This window comes from Dendrobates tinctorius, unplaced genomic scaffold (assembly GCF_039654945.1).
Source record: "Dendrobates tinctorius isolate UK_male_01 unplaced genomic scaffold, ASM3965494v1 ptg000037l, whole genome shotgun sequence".
NCBI lineage: Eukaryota > Metazoa > Chordata > Amphibia > Anura > Dendrobatidae > Dendrobates > Dendrobates tinctorius.
Genome location: NW_027361705.1, coordinates 31,689,082 through 31,707,578, shown reverse-complemented (window position 1 = coordinate 31,707,578; position 18,497 = coordinate 31,689,082). Strand labels below are relative to the sequence as shown.

At 41.6% G+C, this 18,497-nt stretch overlaps 1 protein-coding gene across 1 annotated transcript in view; it reads right to left on the bottom strand.

The window, feature by feature from the left end:
* IGF2 (insulin like growth factor 2) overlaps positions 1–18,497 on the bottom strand; it is a 49,001-nt gene that overhangs the window by 10,677 nt on the left and 19,827 nt on the right. The window contains exon 2 of the mRNA XM_073574051.1: positions 5,399–5,561. Within this exon, the coding sequence (XP_073430152.1) occupies positions 5,399–5,561 (163 nt within the window). The remainder of the gene's footprint in view (positions 1–5,398; positions 5,562–18,497) is intronic.

The window sequence follows — 18,497 nt, the reverse complement described above, 5'->3', positions numbered from 1 at the left end:
ATGGCCAAGTTATGTGTACCTGGAAGCCAGTGTAAGGCATTTCCCATTTTCCAGGTCCCTGTCTATGCCAATCCTCACTAAGACTGAAGTCTCCTTCTGAATGGAAACCTATGAAAAATCCTCTGTTTAGACTGAAGTCTATATCTCTGTGGAGGGGAAGTGGCCCTGCCTTGATTAAACGAGAAATGCCTTAACGTGGCTTCCAGGTACACATAACTTGGCCATTTTATGTGCTAAACTTTCAAAATTTTTCATATTTCTAATGCAGTAATGCAATTCATTATTCCATTTTTCATATTTGCATGTTATGGCGCTACAGTGTGCTTCCTTTTTTGCTTGAATGCAAAAATAAGATGGCACCATATTTTTGCCATGGATTTTATATGTATTTATGGGCAAAATTTGCTTCCATATCAAATCAGCAGCATGAAGAGGGATGGTATGCAAGCTATGGTCATGGTATTACAATTCTTTATTGACTTAATTTAGGTTAAAGGGGTTATGTGGAACATTTTTTTATGGGTCTAAGTATTAACAGGCAGGTACTTGCTACCTACCGACCTCTTATGCCCGGTGCCGTTTCACGTCAAAAAAACAGCGGCTTCTCTTCTACTCTGCTCTATTAAAAGAGCATGAGTGCCAATGCCATGCTGATTGACAGTTGGATCCCCGCTGTTTAGGTACGGGGAGCCGGCTATCAACCAGCATGATGTCGGCAGTCATGCCCTGTCGACAGGGCAATGGCTTCTCTTCCACTCTGCTCTATTAGCGAGACATGACTGCCGATGTCATGCTGATTGACAGCTGGCTCTCCATTGCCTAACTGTGGGGAACAAGCTGTCAATCAGCATGACATTGGCAGTCATGTCCTGTCGACAGAGCAGGCCGGAAGAGGAAGAGCTGCTCTGTTGATGTGGAGCAACTGAATCTTCGACAGGAGCAGTCAGTGACCACTCTGTGTTGGCACTGGATAGAAAAGACAGGTAGTTAACAACTGTTAGTTTTTTAGTACATAGTAAAAAAACATAGTCTTCGACAAGACCTTTAATTTTGTTCCTCTATAGTGATGATTTAGAATACATTTTAGATACAGACTAGAGCCAATAAACATGTACACTTCAACATTTAAGGCTTCCAGCCCAACCTCCTCCACAGAAAAATACCTCGTAGCAATAAAACCTTCACTTGACTGTAAAACTTTATAATAACAGAAATCAAGTCTACTTTGATAAGCAAACATTGATGGCACCAGAGTTAGTATCTTTTTTTTTAAATAAAAAAAAGGATGTAAAAACATTTCTTTGGACAGATTCTGCCTCCACAATCAAAAAACAACGACTCCCACTGTTTAAGATTGGCCATTCTACAAAGCCGATTGAGACATATGAGAACTACAATTACAGTTGGGTATTGTGCAACTTTTTTTTTACCTTATATTTAAAACTTGCCTCTACTTTCCAGTTACCATAATGAAAATCTTTCAGGTCCTTTATGTTTCTCAATGAGAGCAGAAAAAAGTAATTCCAGACATGCCGATATTACCGTAATTGTCCGGTATTGGTAATGTGCACATGATTTTCAATGATATATATGATATGTGGGGTTATACTCACCCTCCAGCTATTGATTGACAGCTCCTATGTGCAGAAATAGAAGGCCTAGGGTGGTGATTAGCATGACCTCCAATTCTTCATGCTACCCTCACCATAGATGAGAGGACAGGTACCTTTTAAAGAGTAACTAAACTTATTTAAATTTAATTATTGGTCAGGCATTGGAGTTTTCAAGGTTATTGTTTGTTATAATATACTTCAATATCGTATTTCTCACTCGAACATTGTTTTTCAGTGATGTTTCATTGCAAGTCCATGCTTCTTTTGAAGCTGCTTTCAGCTGCTGCTCTGCAAAGAGCGGTACACTATAATCTATCAAAGTATGTGATTTTCCCTGTCTGAACCTCTCTATTTTGCTCCCAGTCCCCTACCGTGTACTCAGATTATTTGAATATAGCGTACAGGTCTTTAATGGGCAGCAGTTGAAAGCAGCTTCTAAAGGACCATTATCTGGGCATTTAAAAATCATTGCAGCAAAGTGTTTTGGATGCGTAGGAAGCAAAATAGGATAATGAAGAATATTGTAAAAGAAAATCATTACTTTGCACTTTCTGGAGGATTATTAAATAAAAAAAAAGTTTACTCTTTAAGGAGATGCATTAGGAACAACTTCACTCCTCTAATGAGAACTTGAGTAGTATCAGAATCACTCCAATGAAGACACGGTCTTTCCATATGTCCAATTAGCAATAGCAATGAGATAAAGTGGGTCCTCTGTGTGAATTAGAGCGTAGAGCTGCTAACAAAGAACCTTTCCCTTTCTGGGGAACTCAGCTATTACATTGTATGGCCATCGTGTAATAATAGTGCTAGAAATATAAGGCCAGCTGCATATTCCCCATGCAATAATAAGTTATTGATGGCGGATTCTCTCTCACGACTTGTGTTTCAGGTGATTGACAGGCAATGGCTGTATTTCTATTTTGTAGCTACTGTAGTAGCAGCCATAATAAGCATGAGCTGTAATAACATCCATACTACCCATGTTATGTGTCCAGAACTGTAAATTAACTCGATCCCATTGTAGTGTAAAGACAGCGATCACCAAAAGTGTACATAGGCACTTAGACCACCCTGCTAAGTTTTTTTGGGTCACCGGAGAGCCCATTAGCCAGCAGGACATGATTGGCCTTTTGGGCCATACAGAATTCCTTCACTTTGCCTTTCTCTCTCACGACTTGTGTGCTGTAAATATGCTGGCAATTTCCTTTCAACATCCTTTCCTTGTCCCTCGCTTACCTCAAACACCCTCCCTCGTTTTTTTTTTGCCAAATCAATCAAAGTGCGTTAAAGGGGAATTTTGAAGTAAACAATCTCCCTCCGCCTCCCCTCCATCTACACTCCCAGAGGAATGCAGGAAGCAACAAAGAGGGTCTTTGTGGGACCTAACTCACTGAACCGCTGTCCCCCCCATTCTGCCTCCTGCCTGGATCTTCCTTTTCTCCCCTGCCAATTTCACCGAGAAGGACACATAGGCCAAGAATGTGCATCGTCAGCGCAAGTTCCAGGGAACAAACTCTTATCAGCTGTTCATAGAGAAGCATTTCCCCCCCCTCATTGTGTATTGTACTATAGACAGCTGTCAAGGAAAAAAGCAAATGACACTATGAAGCGTGACATCACAAGCCAAGACGATTACAAGATCCAAGCCAGACGCCCAGAACTAACAAGCTTACGTCTACAGTTTAAGATTTAATGACTATAGCAATATTTTATAGATAAAGCTAAAAGAAAATTAGCTTTGTACTATAGCTGCCCATGTGCTAGATGGAAGAGACAGGTTCATCAGTAGAAGACCCCCTCTATACACCCATGCACAAATAGAGATAAGTCGTCTTCATGAGACATCTCTAACGTTCCCATAAAACGCCGTACCGCTGAGGTGTAATGATAGCTGTGCCAGTCCCGGCTACTTGACAGGAGACTCCCGTCTTCTGATGACCAGATTCAGTGATAACTCCAATCTTTGTACCTTCTAACCACTTGGATACCATGATCAATGTTGACCTCAGCATCTAGTTGGTTAGACTCAGTGTGCCAATTCAAATGGCTAGGAGGTGCAGATAGATCACCAAGGCAGCTGGAAGCCCTACAATGGCCTCCACATCTGCCATGCTAGGATGACCTTCAGGCCCTGTTGGAGACAGGAGCTTGGGTGTTCAGGACATCATGGTGCTGAATGCTTCCATAGCTGATCATACACATGACATAGATATCAGCTGAATATTCGTTCGGCATACAACTATCTCTCCTGACTCCCCCATACACATAGGAGCTTGGCTGATGTTATGGTTGTATTGTACCATCGGCCGGTCTATGTAAACTGACCATTAGAATATCCACAGAAAGGAGAACGATAGAGAAACGTGGTGGTAGTGATACTTTTACAAAAGGCGGCTCATAGGCGTGCCAATTAATTATTTAGAATCGGATAATAACAATTAGGCCGGGGTCACACGTGCAACTGCAATGCGAGAAACTCGCACGAGTCTCTTTGACTCAATACCCTGCACTGCCGCGACACCTGAGACCGGAGCGTTCGGCTGCATAGAAATACTTGCAGCCACACACTCCGGTCCCAAGTGCCGGCGGCAGTGCTGGGTATTGAGTCAAAGAGACTCGCTCGAGTTTCTCGCATTGCAGTGGCAAGTGTGACCCCGGCCTAAGAAACTTTTCTTCCTTCTGTGGACATCTTCTAATCTATCTGTTCTCTCCTGTTCTATCCTCCAGGGTTACTGTTAGGCTATGTTTACACCTTGCACTTTTGCAGCATTTTTTTTTGCTGCTTTTTTCATGCAGTTTAAAGCTGCTTTTGACCCTATCAGCAAAAGCGATGAGATTTCAGAAATCTCGTTCATGAGATTGCTTTTTTTTCCTAACTGAATAGGAAAACTGCTTTGTTTTTGAAAAATGCAGCATGTCAATTCTTTCAGCGTTTTTGCACCGTAAAAAGAAGTGAGAAAGTGCAAAAACGATGGAAAAAATGCAACAATGCTTTTTATAGTGAACAAACATAACTTTTATACACATGTACAAATGACACCTATGAGTGACACCAAAAAAACGCAGCAAAAACACACAAAAAAATAGCAAAAAAAAAGCAAAACCTCCTTTTTGTAAGCAATTTCTTTACTGCCAAGAAAGCAGGTTTTGCCTGCGGCAAAAAATGCAACGATGCTTTTTTAGATGAACAAACCTAACTTTATTAAATGTGCACTGTAGACAAATGACACATATAATGCACACAAAAAAAGCAGCAAAAACACACAAAAAATAGCAAAAATGCAGCAAAACCTGCTTTTTACAAGCAGCTTGTTTACTGCCAAGAATGCAGATTTTGCCTACAGAAAAAAAAAGTAGCAAAAATGCAACATGTGAACATAGCCTAAATGAGAAGGAAAGGGAACGTATGATTTGTTTGTAAATATTGGTGTTATTTTGGGGCAGAAATAGTAAACTTTGCGTATTCTTACGATTGCAATAATCAGGGCCCTGCCTGGCATTTAATGTGTTAAGTAGTTATTGAAGAAAAATATGGAAACCCTTCCTCAGCAATGCACTTGAGTATGTTTTTGATCCCCTCTGGCGACAACAGGCCTGTATCCCAATGGAGAGCGAAGCTCGGAAACACTACACCCGCTGCAGTTGTTGGGCGCTGACATTGCTCAGATACTTAGGTCTCTTTATTCTAGGCGGCTGTAAATGTACGTAGAATTTGTATATAAACGAGTTCCCTCCAGGTTGGTAACAATCACGTATGAAAGTGAATAATATAAGTCACTTACCAAAGTAGAAGCCCCGATCTCCGCAAACAAACTGCAGCGTGTCCACCAACTCCCCTCCGCAGAGCGTCTCGGCGCGGCTGAAGGCTCCCGATGATACTGCTGCGTATGCTATGAAGGTGTAGATGATGAATATGGCATGCCGGGTGACTAGTATCCTTGACAGCTAAACAAATGATGAAACAGGAGGCGTTAGCGTCTGCAGATCAATCAGGTAATTAGCAAATAACACTTCCCAATAAGTCATTACAGTATCATTTGCTTATATAAAGAAGGACAGAAAGTCAACTTTGCCATAAACTTCAATGCCAATAGTTGGATCCTGATGCCGCATCAATCCCTAGCCAGTACTGATTGCTAAATTCACCCTTAAAAAGGGGTTGTTCGATTTCAAATATTTGCAACCACAGGGTGGCAACCGACAAAATGACAATCACAGCTGTTGCTCACCTTCCCCAGGTCCAACGATGCCTCATTGACGCTGGTAAGAGACGTCAGTGAGGCATCGCAAATATCACTTCTACAGTGCACGCCACCACTGCAGACAATCACTCGATTGAACTGCTGAAACAAATGATTGGCTGCAGCGATTACGTGCGCTGTCGATGTGACGTCAGGATTGAAACCCATCACGAAAGTCCAAATCAGCATTAGGGAGGTATCGCTGGATCTGTGGAGAGTGAGTAACAAATATAATTGGTATATTACAGCCCTCCAAACTTATGCACACTGAGCCACCATGGTAAAGTTCTGCCTATGTACAGTGTACACAGAAAGCTGCCAATCAGTGGTGTGGGCGGGGTTATACAGAGCTCAGCATTCAGAGAACTGCTAGATTTTCAGCAGATAAAATTGTGATTTTATCAAAATGATAGAAAGCAGCCCAGTAAGTGATACATTGCTGGAATCAGGGTTTCTGCTCCTATACCATGCCGCGGTAGCAAAATCATGCTGACAGATCCCTTTTAAAAATCAACTTCAAACTCATCAGTACCATAGATGGCCCAATAAAACATGATTATGCATTTCCATATATACTTCCTATAAAGTCTACCTTAGGCTACTTTCACACATCAGTTTTTTGCCGTCAGGCAGGATCCGGCTATTTTTAGAAAAAACGGGTCCGGCATAAATTTTGGAGAACTGTAGAAACGGATCCGTTTTTTTGCTGGATCCGTCTAGCAGGTTATATCTGTTCCTGGGGGCTGGCCAATTGGATCTGAGCATGCGCAGACTTAAAAAAACCGGATCCAGTGGCTGGATCCGTCTTTTTCTGGATCCGGCGCATTCCGGCGCCCATAGACTTTCATTGTAGCAAAAAGCTGGAAGCGCCGGATCCGGCGCTTCCGGCTTTTTCGCCGGAGACAAAAAACGTTACAGTAGCCGTTTTTTCCAGACGCCGGAATGAGACAAGTTGCCGGATCCGGCAAAAAAAAGGATGAAGCACGATCCGGCGCTAATGCAAGTCAATGGGGAAAAACTGGATCCGGCATTGCATTTTGCCGGATCCGGTTTTACAAAAAAAAGCCGGATCGCGCCTGAAGGCAAAAAACTGATGTGTGAAAGAGGCCTTAGATAGTCCGTGTGCACAAAATATTAACAAAAGAACTTGTTCAAGATGACGGACTTTCCTCCAGCATACAAATATGGCAGGGGACATGATGAGTTGACTCTTCACTGGGAACAATATGGTTGATGCCCTGGCTTCATATTATACTAACGGTTATTTTTTTTTGTTCCGGTACTTTGCTAATCGTCATCTATAAAGTTAAACAGTCATAAGTCATCGGCAATCTGGTCCATGCGGAAACAGGAAACATAGCGGCTAAGTGCCGTCTCCTGTGTATAAGTTACATTCTTCCTTGAATTATTGTATTGGCTTCATAAAGTGATCTACAAACCTAAATTTAGCGCCGTCCATTTTACCATTCTATTAATACCCCCCCCCCCCCCCCCCCGGGACAATGCGAATCTCCCCAAGTGCTTGAGCAAACATTGACATTGTAGTCAGACCGTAAATCTGGAGACGTCAACCTGCTAGTAGCTATTGTGATTCATTTCCATTCCCGGGTAACCTTCTGGAAGTCTTGTAAAGGGCCAAACGCACATGATGACATAAATACAGTTGTCCTCAAGATGTGCTACTTGTGGTTTCTACAGCCAAAGTATAAATGTATCTATAAATTACGTCTTATATAGGAAGGAACTGTTTGGCGGTAGCGTATGCGCGGTGATTAATGGGCCTCTGGATATAAAGAGAAAATACTAGGAATATAAATGTAAAAAAATTATGCTTTTGGGCAAAATAAAATGAACACAACGTACTGGGCCGTAACCACTATTTTCCCCCGGTGTTTCCACTTCTCTCATGTAGGTGGAATCACCATCTGGCTGACAGCTGTGCTCTGAATTTACATATCCTAATAAGAGGAAGAAATTCTCAACATGCCCCCCCTGTCCATCGGCATCTCCATTGATACCCTGTCATAGATTTAACATTTCCACTCAATAAAATGTAAGTCATCATACACACTCGGAACCAACGGGCAGGCTTAGAGCAGCCTACCTTAAAATTTGGTGAAGTCCAAGTTGGCTGCAGTCAATGCAGAATGGCCCTATTTAGACCCCAAAATGTGGAGAACATTGCCAGTCACGTGAACCCCTGGTGGGCCCCTGTGGCAAAAAAGTATACGGCCCCTCTTTGTGTCAGTGACAAAAGTTTCTTATTGCTTTGGAGGTGGTTGGCGGGCCCCATTTGCCTCTTGGGGTTGAACACATGGTATGTCAACCCATGCTTTAGGTTCCAGTCGGGCGTATGTATAAATTACAAAGCTGCATAAGCAATATGAATAATCCAAAAATGTAGTTATAAATTTTAGAAAACCCAAATTGTTTCCCCAAATTAAGTTACCCTTCATTAATCACAAATTACTTTACATAATAGAAGATATCATTGAGTAGGCATTGTGAAAATATGTACAGGGTGGGCCATTTATATGGATACACCTTGGTGGGCCATTTATAAAGTTGGATCCAAAATGGCCGACTTCAAAATGGCCGCCATGATCACCACCCATCTTGAAAAGTTTTCCCCCTCCCATATACTAATTCCCATTTTATTTACGTGTATCCATATACATGGCCCACCCAGGTGTATCCATATAAATGGCCCACCCTGTAGAATGGTCTCCTCACTCACTACGTAGTGAAACTTAATAGAGTGCCGTAAGGTTTCTACATTGTTAGGGGCTCAAATTAAAGAGAAGGTGCCATTGCAATATTAGCTATTGTTTAAGCTAGGTTTTTCCGACTAATTTTTTATGATAGTGTTTTATATTTGCATATCTGTATTAAAAACTTAAATTAAAACTCATGCAATACTCACATTGGCAACCGTGGCTTTTTTTAAATGCTAACTTCTTGTTGTTTCAGGAAACAACACATGTGCATAGCCAAAGTGACCAAAGAAAGACCGTATCTTTTGTAGTGGAGCATTTAATAAGAGTTAGGCATTAAAGCCAGGTGGGTGCAAATTTTGGACTCCTCTTTATTGATTCAATATTCTGGCTGCCTCTTTGACAAAGTCAAAGAAAGCTGAACAATCAGTGCCCCTATAATTTATTCTGTAGGCCTGCATTTTTTTTTTTTGGTTTATTATTTAATCACTTCGACTGAAATTATTATTTTTTACGCTGTTTTAGAAGCATCTGCTCAAAAGGATTAAAGTTATAGTAATAGCTGGTGGGAAAATTTACCCTGTATGTACGTAATGTCAAAAATCAATAAATATTCACAGTAAAAATTAATGGGCACTGTCTTGGAGTTTATGTGACTATTCCAGGATTTTTAGGCATGGCAGACCTGTGACTGTTCACTAACATTGCACTTATATGTTAATTTGTATTACACTCCAGCATTTAATATTTATTTTTCCTGCCATTGTAGTGCAAGCAAATAAAGCCTAATTGCTAAATAGTTCCTAAGAATTTGTCAAATTGTTCCCATGCATGCAATGTTTGATGTTTTTTTTCTACTTTTTAGTTTAAAAAAATTGTGTGACTATGTTGAACACTGGATCAGGAACGGTTAAGAATTTAGAAAAATTGATTAAAGGGGTTTAGTTTAGAAAATGTATTAAGGATTTCTAGGTTCATAGGTAATTCAGAGCCAAATAAGAGACCGGTTACAAAGAACCGTTATTGCTCAAGACCAGTCAACATGATGGAAATTATATGGACATCTACATTGAGAACGATGTAATTCTTTAATTTCGCCATGGGGGGTGCTGTAGGGAAATTGAGCACTTGCTGCATGGTTTCTGCATTGATTACAGCTGATTGCTGTGAGTCCCCAGTAATAGCATTGCCTGTGATCACTTGCATTGGGAAACTAGCAATTGTCAGAAGCAGAAACCCCCATTAAAGTTAAGCTCTGTAATTGCTGGAATTATTTTACAAGCTGAATTGATCATCTGTTTATGGCAGCCTGGATTCCATTAAGGGCAATATTATTACATCTGTGAATTGGGCATAAAAACTCCTATTCCCCTGACTGCAGTTAAAAAAAAAAAGAAATTCTAAATATGCTTTACTTACCATCCCCGGGTCCAGCGCTGAGTCTGAAGCACTGCTCCCAGTGCCTGTTATTGCCTGCAGCCCAATATCAAGAGTGGTGCAGCCAATTACTGAGCTCTGATCTTAGTTATGGCTGCCGTACTGTCAATGTGATGTCAGCAATGCAGGCAATAGTAGACTTCAGGAGCAGCAGGGAAGAATTAGAGATAGACCTGGGGAGGGTGAATAAAGCCCAGTTTTATTTTTTTTAAAAACTGTAGCTGAAGAAGAGGGGTTTTCTGAAAATGGAATATCCCTTTAAGTAGGAATTAAAGGCATCCCAGAAGAGGTTTCTTTGGAGTGATGATAAACAATAAAAAACATTGCATACTATAAACAGGCTTGGAAAACATGTGTCATGTTAGGTGGCCCAGTTATCATGTTGTGACCATGGTACTAACCAAAGTACCCCTGTGGTTAGTACTGTTGCCTTACATCATTGGTTCATGGATTTGAATCTGAGCGAGGTAATAGAGTTTGCAAGTTTGTTTTTTTCCTTCTGCTTTTAAATAATATTTTTGCCCATTAGTTGGCTTAATAGATGATTGACTCCAGTGTGTCACAGATAAATTACATTGGCACTGGTTGAATTTTAACTTCCTCTATAAAGCATTTCAAAATATATTGGCCAAATCCATCCTGAATGCAGCAGCCATGGTCATATTTCTGTCCAGCCTCTTCACCAATGCCTCCACCCTGTGCCAGTCATTGCACTGGTTGCTCATTCGCTACAGAATACAATACATACTTATCTCTCTCACTCACAAAGCTCTCCACAGTTCTGCACCACCATATATCTCTTTGCTCACCTCTGTCTATCACCCTACCCATGCTCTCATTCTACTACTGATCTAACACTAACATCTTCCATAATCAGAACTTCCCAATCCAGTCTCTAAGACTTCTCTCGTGCTGCGCCAGTTTACTGGAATACATTACTCCGGAAGATCCAATTAGGGACTAGCCCCCATATTTTTAAGGGTGCTTTAAAAAGACACCTTTTTAGACAAGCCTGTGGCCTCGATACCTAGTCCCTCTAATGTCCAGATCATGCAGCCTTATTTGAAAACCCATATTTCTTATAATGATGGTTGGACCATACACGAGAACCACTTTTTACCGATTTGTTCCCACCACCTCCTTATAGATTGTAAGCTAGCGAGCAGGACCCTCAATCGTCCTGTAACTGTTGAACTGTGTTACTTTGTACTGTCTGTACATGTCCCTCTTAATTGTAAAGTGCTGCGGAATTTATTGACACTTTATACCATAAATAAAACTATTTTATTATGTAGTTTAAAGAAAAATTTGCCACTCCAAACAATGTGATGCAAAAATCATAAATTATTGTTTTATTAATTGGTTATCCACTGTAGACAAAAATGTTGACGTTTCAGCCAATTCTTAGGCCTTCATCAGAACTATTGTCTTCAGTGTTTGTCTAGTAGTAGTACACCCTCCATCACTTTTGTGCCATTCTCCCTAGCGCACCAGTACGCAACGACATTTGCTCTAATTTGATCTTGCGGTCCACAAACACTGTAGACAATAGTTCTGATGAAGGCCTAATAATTGGCCGAAACGTCAACGTTTTTGTCTACAGTGGATAACCAATTAATAAAACCATAATTTATGATTTTTGCATCACATTTCTGGGAGTTCCAAAATTTTCTTTAAAATATTTTTGAGTGGAATCCTATTCCATTCCTTCTGAGTGCCGCGCAACCTTTTTCTATTTTATTATGTAGGTAATGAGAATTGAAAATCATAACTTGACCATTCTGAAATCTTATGTGTCTATGTGTCGCAAAGTCACAATGTGCCTGCAGTTTGTCGCTCTCCAGCACCAGCTACTGATTAAAAACATATAAAGTATATCACAAACGATACAACAGAACTACAAAACAATCTAAACTAAATACGGTACATATTCCTCTATAATGCACAAAAGTAGCCATTGGCTTTGTGTAAAAGTGCTGAAATGTGCGTAGGCAGCCCAGAGATGTTTTTCACAAGACGACATCTGCTAGCGTGCACTTTTATACATTGAGCGTGCACCTTAAAGCACTTAGGAGCATTATTCAGTTCTCAGTAAAAAGTGAGTGACTGCAGGATTAAATAAACAGAACCAGGTCCCACTAGGATAGGGGGCCTGAAATTACTTCCTTACATCAATATCCTTGATGCGAAATAAAAATCTGTAGAGGATCCTGAAATAATGTATGTGACCCTGGAAAAAATGTAAATAAACTCATTTAAAATATTGCTCAAGCTAAGTAAACGACCTGCAGGACTTCTGAAGTACATATTTGCAAAGGACATAGTTAAACATTGCAGTCATGTATATAAGACCAAACATACATTTCGCAAATGTTATGTGGATCGAAATGTCTTCAATAATGTGACCTTATTTTTTATTTTTTTCCCTTTATCTTTGAACATATCTAAGAACTCCGTTACCATCATCTGAACATAGGAAAAAAACATCTCCTATTTTTCTAGGAGCGTTCCGAGGAAAGACTCAGTAAGAAGTCCAATTTTGACCCGAGTGTCAGATCAAAATTGGCAATGCAAGTCTATGAGTCCGTGAAAAACACTGGACCGCTGTCAGATGATATCGGAGTGTGGTCCAATCACGGACTGACAGAATGGAGTAGGTGGACAAACTTTTTTTTTTCTCAACGTCCGAAAAAAAACTGATTCCACTCTAATCAAACTCTGATAAAATTCCGATCAGAATAATGGGAACAAATTTTCTCTGGGATGGAGAGAAAAAGGTTGTGTGACCCTGTTCTCAATGATGAACTAGAAGGCAGAATTGCAGGCTTTAGGAGGATGTCCCTCAAGGAAGGGCACCACAAAGTCATAAATGTGGTGACCTTCTCCCCTCTAATGATCCATTTGTCATAATTCAGGAGCTCAAACCAGCATTCTGCTTAGTGGTCCACAAAGTCACAAATGTGGTGACCTCCCCTCTAATGATCCATTTGTCATAACTCAGGAGCTCAACTCAGCATTCTGCTTAGTGGTCTACTGTAGATGACTACCCAAAGGTGAGAGGGACTTCTACTTATAGGAATATAGAGTTCTTGACCAGTTTAGGAGGGGACAATTAGACTTACTAAATAATTGGATCTAAAAGTGCCAGTGACATCTTCTACTTATACTTGCTAGAGGAGAACGCTAATTGAGCACACACAAAAAGACTAAAAGTAGGATGAATTAAGCCCCTAAATCCAGTCTTGGATGACCATATTCATGGATTCACTGTTTTTTCAGAGGGATTTAATCTTACCTAAAGGAATTTCCATACTTTTTGCAATCAAGTGGTCACTTGATAAATGTAGTTGGCCAGCAGTCTAGTGCTCTTCTACCAAACCCATAATCCAATTTATGCTCATGGAATATCCTCTTGTTAATCATAGAAAGTGTGGTAAATGAGATTAGAACTTGGCAAAATTGTAGGGTGGGAACCAATTACACAAGCAAATAAACTTGAAGAAATATTTTAGAGAAATATTAGCTTTTAAACAGCAGACTTAGTAGATGCTTTTATGGCACCAGTATAGGTGGGTCAGGTAGGTGGTCCTTCTCTCTGACAGGTCTAGTCAGCCTTCCTATGAACCATGAAAATAAGGGTTAATTAAAGTCACAAATCTGCAAAGTTCAAATAGGGTTACACTTCAGTCCTGCCCTAACCTATGTGTCTCTTCTGTTTGAGGAGCCTGGAATTCACTTTTAGCACTAGGTTTCAAGAACAAACAAAAGTAGCTTTTAAGAAGTCTCCACTGCCTCCTTTGAATCGTAGGTGTTTCTGATAATTACAACAATCAAATTCTGTCAAATGTGAAAGGGTTCGGAGTCGGTTTCCGCATAAATGTTGTTGTTTCTGCAAATTCCATAATTGGTAGGTTTTAAATTATATTAAAGAAAAGCAAAATAAATGTTCAGATTGGGAACCCAGAGGAATTTTAGCCTCTGAAATGATAGGAATTTTAGGTCAGGGGAACTGCAAACAATTAGCCTTAACCCAGAGTTCTGCCATCCCTGGGTGCATGAATGAATGTCTGTGAGGCTGAGCTGAGTGATTTATTATTTTATGTGTTATTTCTGCACTTTATTAGGTATGGCTTCATAATAAATGAATAGAGATTGTATTTACGCATCTATACAAACACAGGTTAAAGAGCGTTTTGGGTGATCATGAGCATAAAAGAGGTATTTGACCCATTAACTCATCTTGTCGATACTCATGTGAACCCAGAAGACTATACAATAGGTAAGTTCATGGATCCTTTAGTCATAAACACATAGAGCAATGGCAGAACGTTTCCTTAATTACAAGATTTCATTAGCCCATGACTACATGAAGAAGCTGGAAACCACTGTCTTTATTATGAGTAGCACTAAGAAGTTCTTCAAATGTTTCTATTTAACACATGATAAAAAATATCTAAATTTTAGGACACACAAACTTGCAATTGCCACCAAGACTAGGTAGCTACCCCATAAGTCAATGTCTGATCATCTGCAAAAGAGGACATTTGCATACTATTCTACCATGGTACGTTGCCTGTAAAACTTAATGCTGGTATCTTTTTTCAGAACCAGTCCTTTCTTGGTATTGGACCTGCTAAGTAGATCACTTATGAAAAATTCTTGCCATTGAGTACAGGGTGTCAGGAAGAAAGTTCATGGTGTGGCTATGAAACTTTTCTGGTTGGGTCAGACGCTTTGACCTCTTCTTCCATCACGTGATAGTCTGCGTCAGGGGTCCCCAACCTGTGGCTCTGGAATCGCATGTGGCTTGAAGGCCCATAGAATCATAGAATGTTAGAGTTGGAAGGGATCTCAAGGGTCATCGTGTCCAACCCCCTGCTCAATGTAGAGCCTGATGTATGGTTCGCGGTTGTCTGCAAACTTGGTGTTACGGGCTGGCGGAATGCACCAAATAATAAGGAAGGTTATTAGGTGCGTTCGCAGCCAGGGGTCCACCGTACAGATGTGGTAACTGCTGCTCGGTAATGGCAGACATTATATGGCGGTACAATAGAGGAACACACGGGGTTAACTCCACCTAGTGTGTACAGAGGCGGACTCTGTTACCGTACAGAGGCGGACTCTGTTACCTCACAGAGCCGCCCGACCGCCAAACACAAATGCCGCAGCCTGTTTATGCTCACAGAGCTCGGCAATGTGAGCACTGGTGTATAGACACAGGACCCCTGAGACACTGGGTTAGAGTCCCTCTAGTCACACTAGTGCTCGGCACCGCAACAGTGGTGCCAGGAAGAAACAAATTAAATAACTAAAGCACACTATGTGCGAACTGCACAGCTCAGGCGGACACCACTAACCACCCGAAACAATGGAGGAAAGCGCTAGACTTGCGCATGGCGTCGCACTGGTGGATGCAGCAGCTTAATGCATTACTGAAGGTGCCCATCTCAGGACGGCACCATATGGCACTGAGTGAGGTGCTGAGATGTGGAAGCACCGTGGCACAGACCAAGCCACTATTAGGCGCTGACTCTAACTCTATAACAATAAACCATACGTATCCAAGGGAGGGGAGTCACAATGAGTCAGGCGGGTTTCACATTTGCGTTTTTTTGCGCTGCTTTTTAGAGCAAAAAAAGGCATGCATTTTTTTCCCTATACTTTAACATGGGTGCGCATATGTGCGCATACATATGAACACGTACGCATTTGCATGCTCATGCGTTTTTTTGCAGTGTACGCTCGGGCGCACAAAATGCATCCTGTTGCCTTTTTTCTGCGTCCGACTTGCCCCCAAAAAACGCATGCGCGCGCAATGCATTTTTTTTACAGTAAAACACCCATTAAAGTCTATGGGTGCGCATTGTAATGCGCACGTATGCGCAAAAAAAACATGCGTTTTTTAAAAAAATGCACCAAAACCTGCAAAAAAACGCACACAAACGCATGATGCGTTTTTTTCATGCGTTTGTGTGCGCAAAAAACGCGCAGCAAAAAAACACAAGTGTGAAAGTAGCCTCAGTCACCAAATACATGCATCCATCATCACTCACACAATATGCAATAAGAGTCTATACTAGTGCATGGCTGAACGGCCATGCGAACCTTTTATAGCAGCGTCCTTCCAGGATCTTCCTTGTGGTCCAATCCGAAGTGGAAAAGGACCTGAGCGTGTGACCTCCGATCTCCAATGGGAGATCATCCCACGGGCATGCTCAGTGGACCAAAAGGAGGACTTAGGCTGGTTTCACATTTGCGTTTTTTTTCGCGGTAATTTAGCGCGAAATAGCGCATGCGTTTTTTTTCCTATACTTTGCATGGGATGCGCTTATGTGCGCATACACATGCGTTTGTACGCGTTTTACCGCGCATGCGTTTTTTTGCGGTATGCGCTCGGGCGCACAAAATGCAACTTGTTGCATTTTTTGTGCGTCCGATTTGCCTCAAAAAAACGCATGCGCGCGCAATGCGTTTTTTTACAGCAAGACACCCATTATAAGTCTATGGTGAGCATATGTGCGCATTGGCATGCTTATGTATGCGTTTTTTTGCACATGCGTTTTTTTTTTTACCATTAGTTTAGACAATGGAATTTAGGGGTTTGGGTAAAGTTAGGGCTAGTTAAGGGGGTTTAGGGTTAGGGTTAGGGTCAGGGTTAGGGTTAGGGTTAGGGTTAGGGTCAGTGTTAGGGTTAGGGTTAGGGTCAGGGTTAGGGTTAAGTATGGTTTGGTTAAGGGTTAGGGTCAGGGTTAGGGTTAGGGTTAGGGTTAGGGTCAGGGTTAGGGTCAGGGTTAGGGTTAAGTATGGTTTGGTTAAGGGTTAGGGTCAGGGTTAGGGTTAGGGTTAGGGTTAGGGTCAGGGTTAGGGTTAAGGTTAAGGTTAAGTATGGTTTGGTTAAGGGTTAGGGTCAGGGTTAGGGTTAGGGTTAGGGTCAGGGTTAGGGTCAGGGTTAGGGTTAAGTATGGTTTGGTTAAGGGTTAGGGTCAGGGTTAGGGTTAGGGTTAGGGTCAGGGTTAGGGTTAGGGTTAAGGTTAAGTATGGTTTGGTTAAGGGTTAGGGTCAGGGTTAGTGTTAGGGTTAGGGTCAGGGTTAGGGTCAGGGTTAGGGTTAGGGTCAGGGTTAGGGTTAGGGTCAGGGTTAGGGTTAAGTATGGTTTGGTTAAGGGTTAGGGTTAGGGTTAGGGTCAGGGTTAGGGTTAGGGTTAGGGTCAGGGTTAGGGTTAAGTATGGTTTGGTTAAGGGTTAGGGTCAGGGTTAGGGTTAGGGTCAGGGTTAGGGTTAGGGTCAGGGTTAGGGTTAGGGTTAGGGTCAGGGTTAGGGTTAGGGTTAGGGTTAGGGTTAGGGTCAGGGTTAGGGTTAAGTATGGTTTGGTTAAGGGTTAGGGTTAGGGTTAGGGTCAGGGTTAGGGTTAGGGTTAGGGTTAGGGTCAGGGTTAGGGTTAGTAAAGTCATGGTTTGGGTTAGTGTGAGTGGCCACCTAATGTTGGAAAAAAACGCAAACGCGGTAAAAACGCACTAAAAACGCATACAAACGCTTAAAAACGCTGCGTTTTTTTCATGCATGCTCATAAAAATGCTTGAAAAAAACGCAGCAGTTGTATGCGTTTTTCAATGCGTTTTTTTGCGGGAAAAACGCGCTGCAAAAAAAAGCAAGTGTGAAACAGGCCTAAGTCCCTGGAGTAGCTCGCTGCAGACCAATATGCGTTGCTATAGCTGGACCAGAGGTGGCAGCAGCAGCAAGCAAACCCACAAAGCTGGTCTGAGCAGATCTCCGGGATTGACAATTCTGCTGAGCAGGTTCCTCTGTGGCCGGAGAGGAATGGGAGACCGCTGAAGGCAAGGCTCAGGATCTCTGCTGTGCAGCTACAGAAACCTGACACCTAACACTTGGTGCATTAGTACCAGGTCTAATAAACATCTTTGAAAATCAAGTCACTAGGACCCAGATGGTGACTTTCCTGAGTAGCCTTCCACAGAAGGACAGATATGAATGCTCATATACTGTGTGGGTGGAAATAAGTATGGAAAACTAGAGATAGGATGATACTGTCCATTAGAGAGGGGAGTATTTTGAGGAATACTAAATGGTGGAAAATCGGCACTCCCGAATATAATTATCCTGTCTATAAGGTCACAATGTGCTTTTTGAAGGGAAGCTTTGGCTGTCTTTATGCCAGAGTCTCAGTGTCACTATTGTGGGGAGAAGAGGCGCAGAATGTGGCTCGCAATGATCTCTTAGCGCTGAATGTGGCTGTCATTTCAAGAAATTATGTGGACCACTGGTTTACATGGAAGAAGACTGATTATCTTCTGACCACAGTTATTAAGGTACCGATAATGATCAAATTAATTTTGTTTGAGTTAAAGGGGTTGTCCTTTCAAAACCAGGTTCTTTCAATATGTTCATATAAATTACTTATTAATAAATAACTTCTATAATTGTGTTAACAAAGCTCCAACAATGTCCCACCAGGTTTCCAGTTGGTCCCAG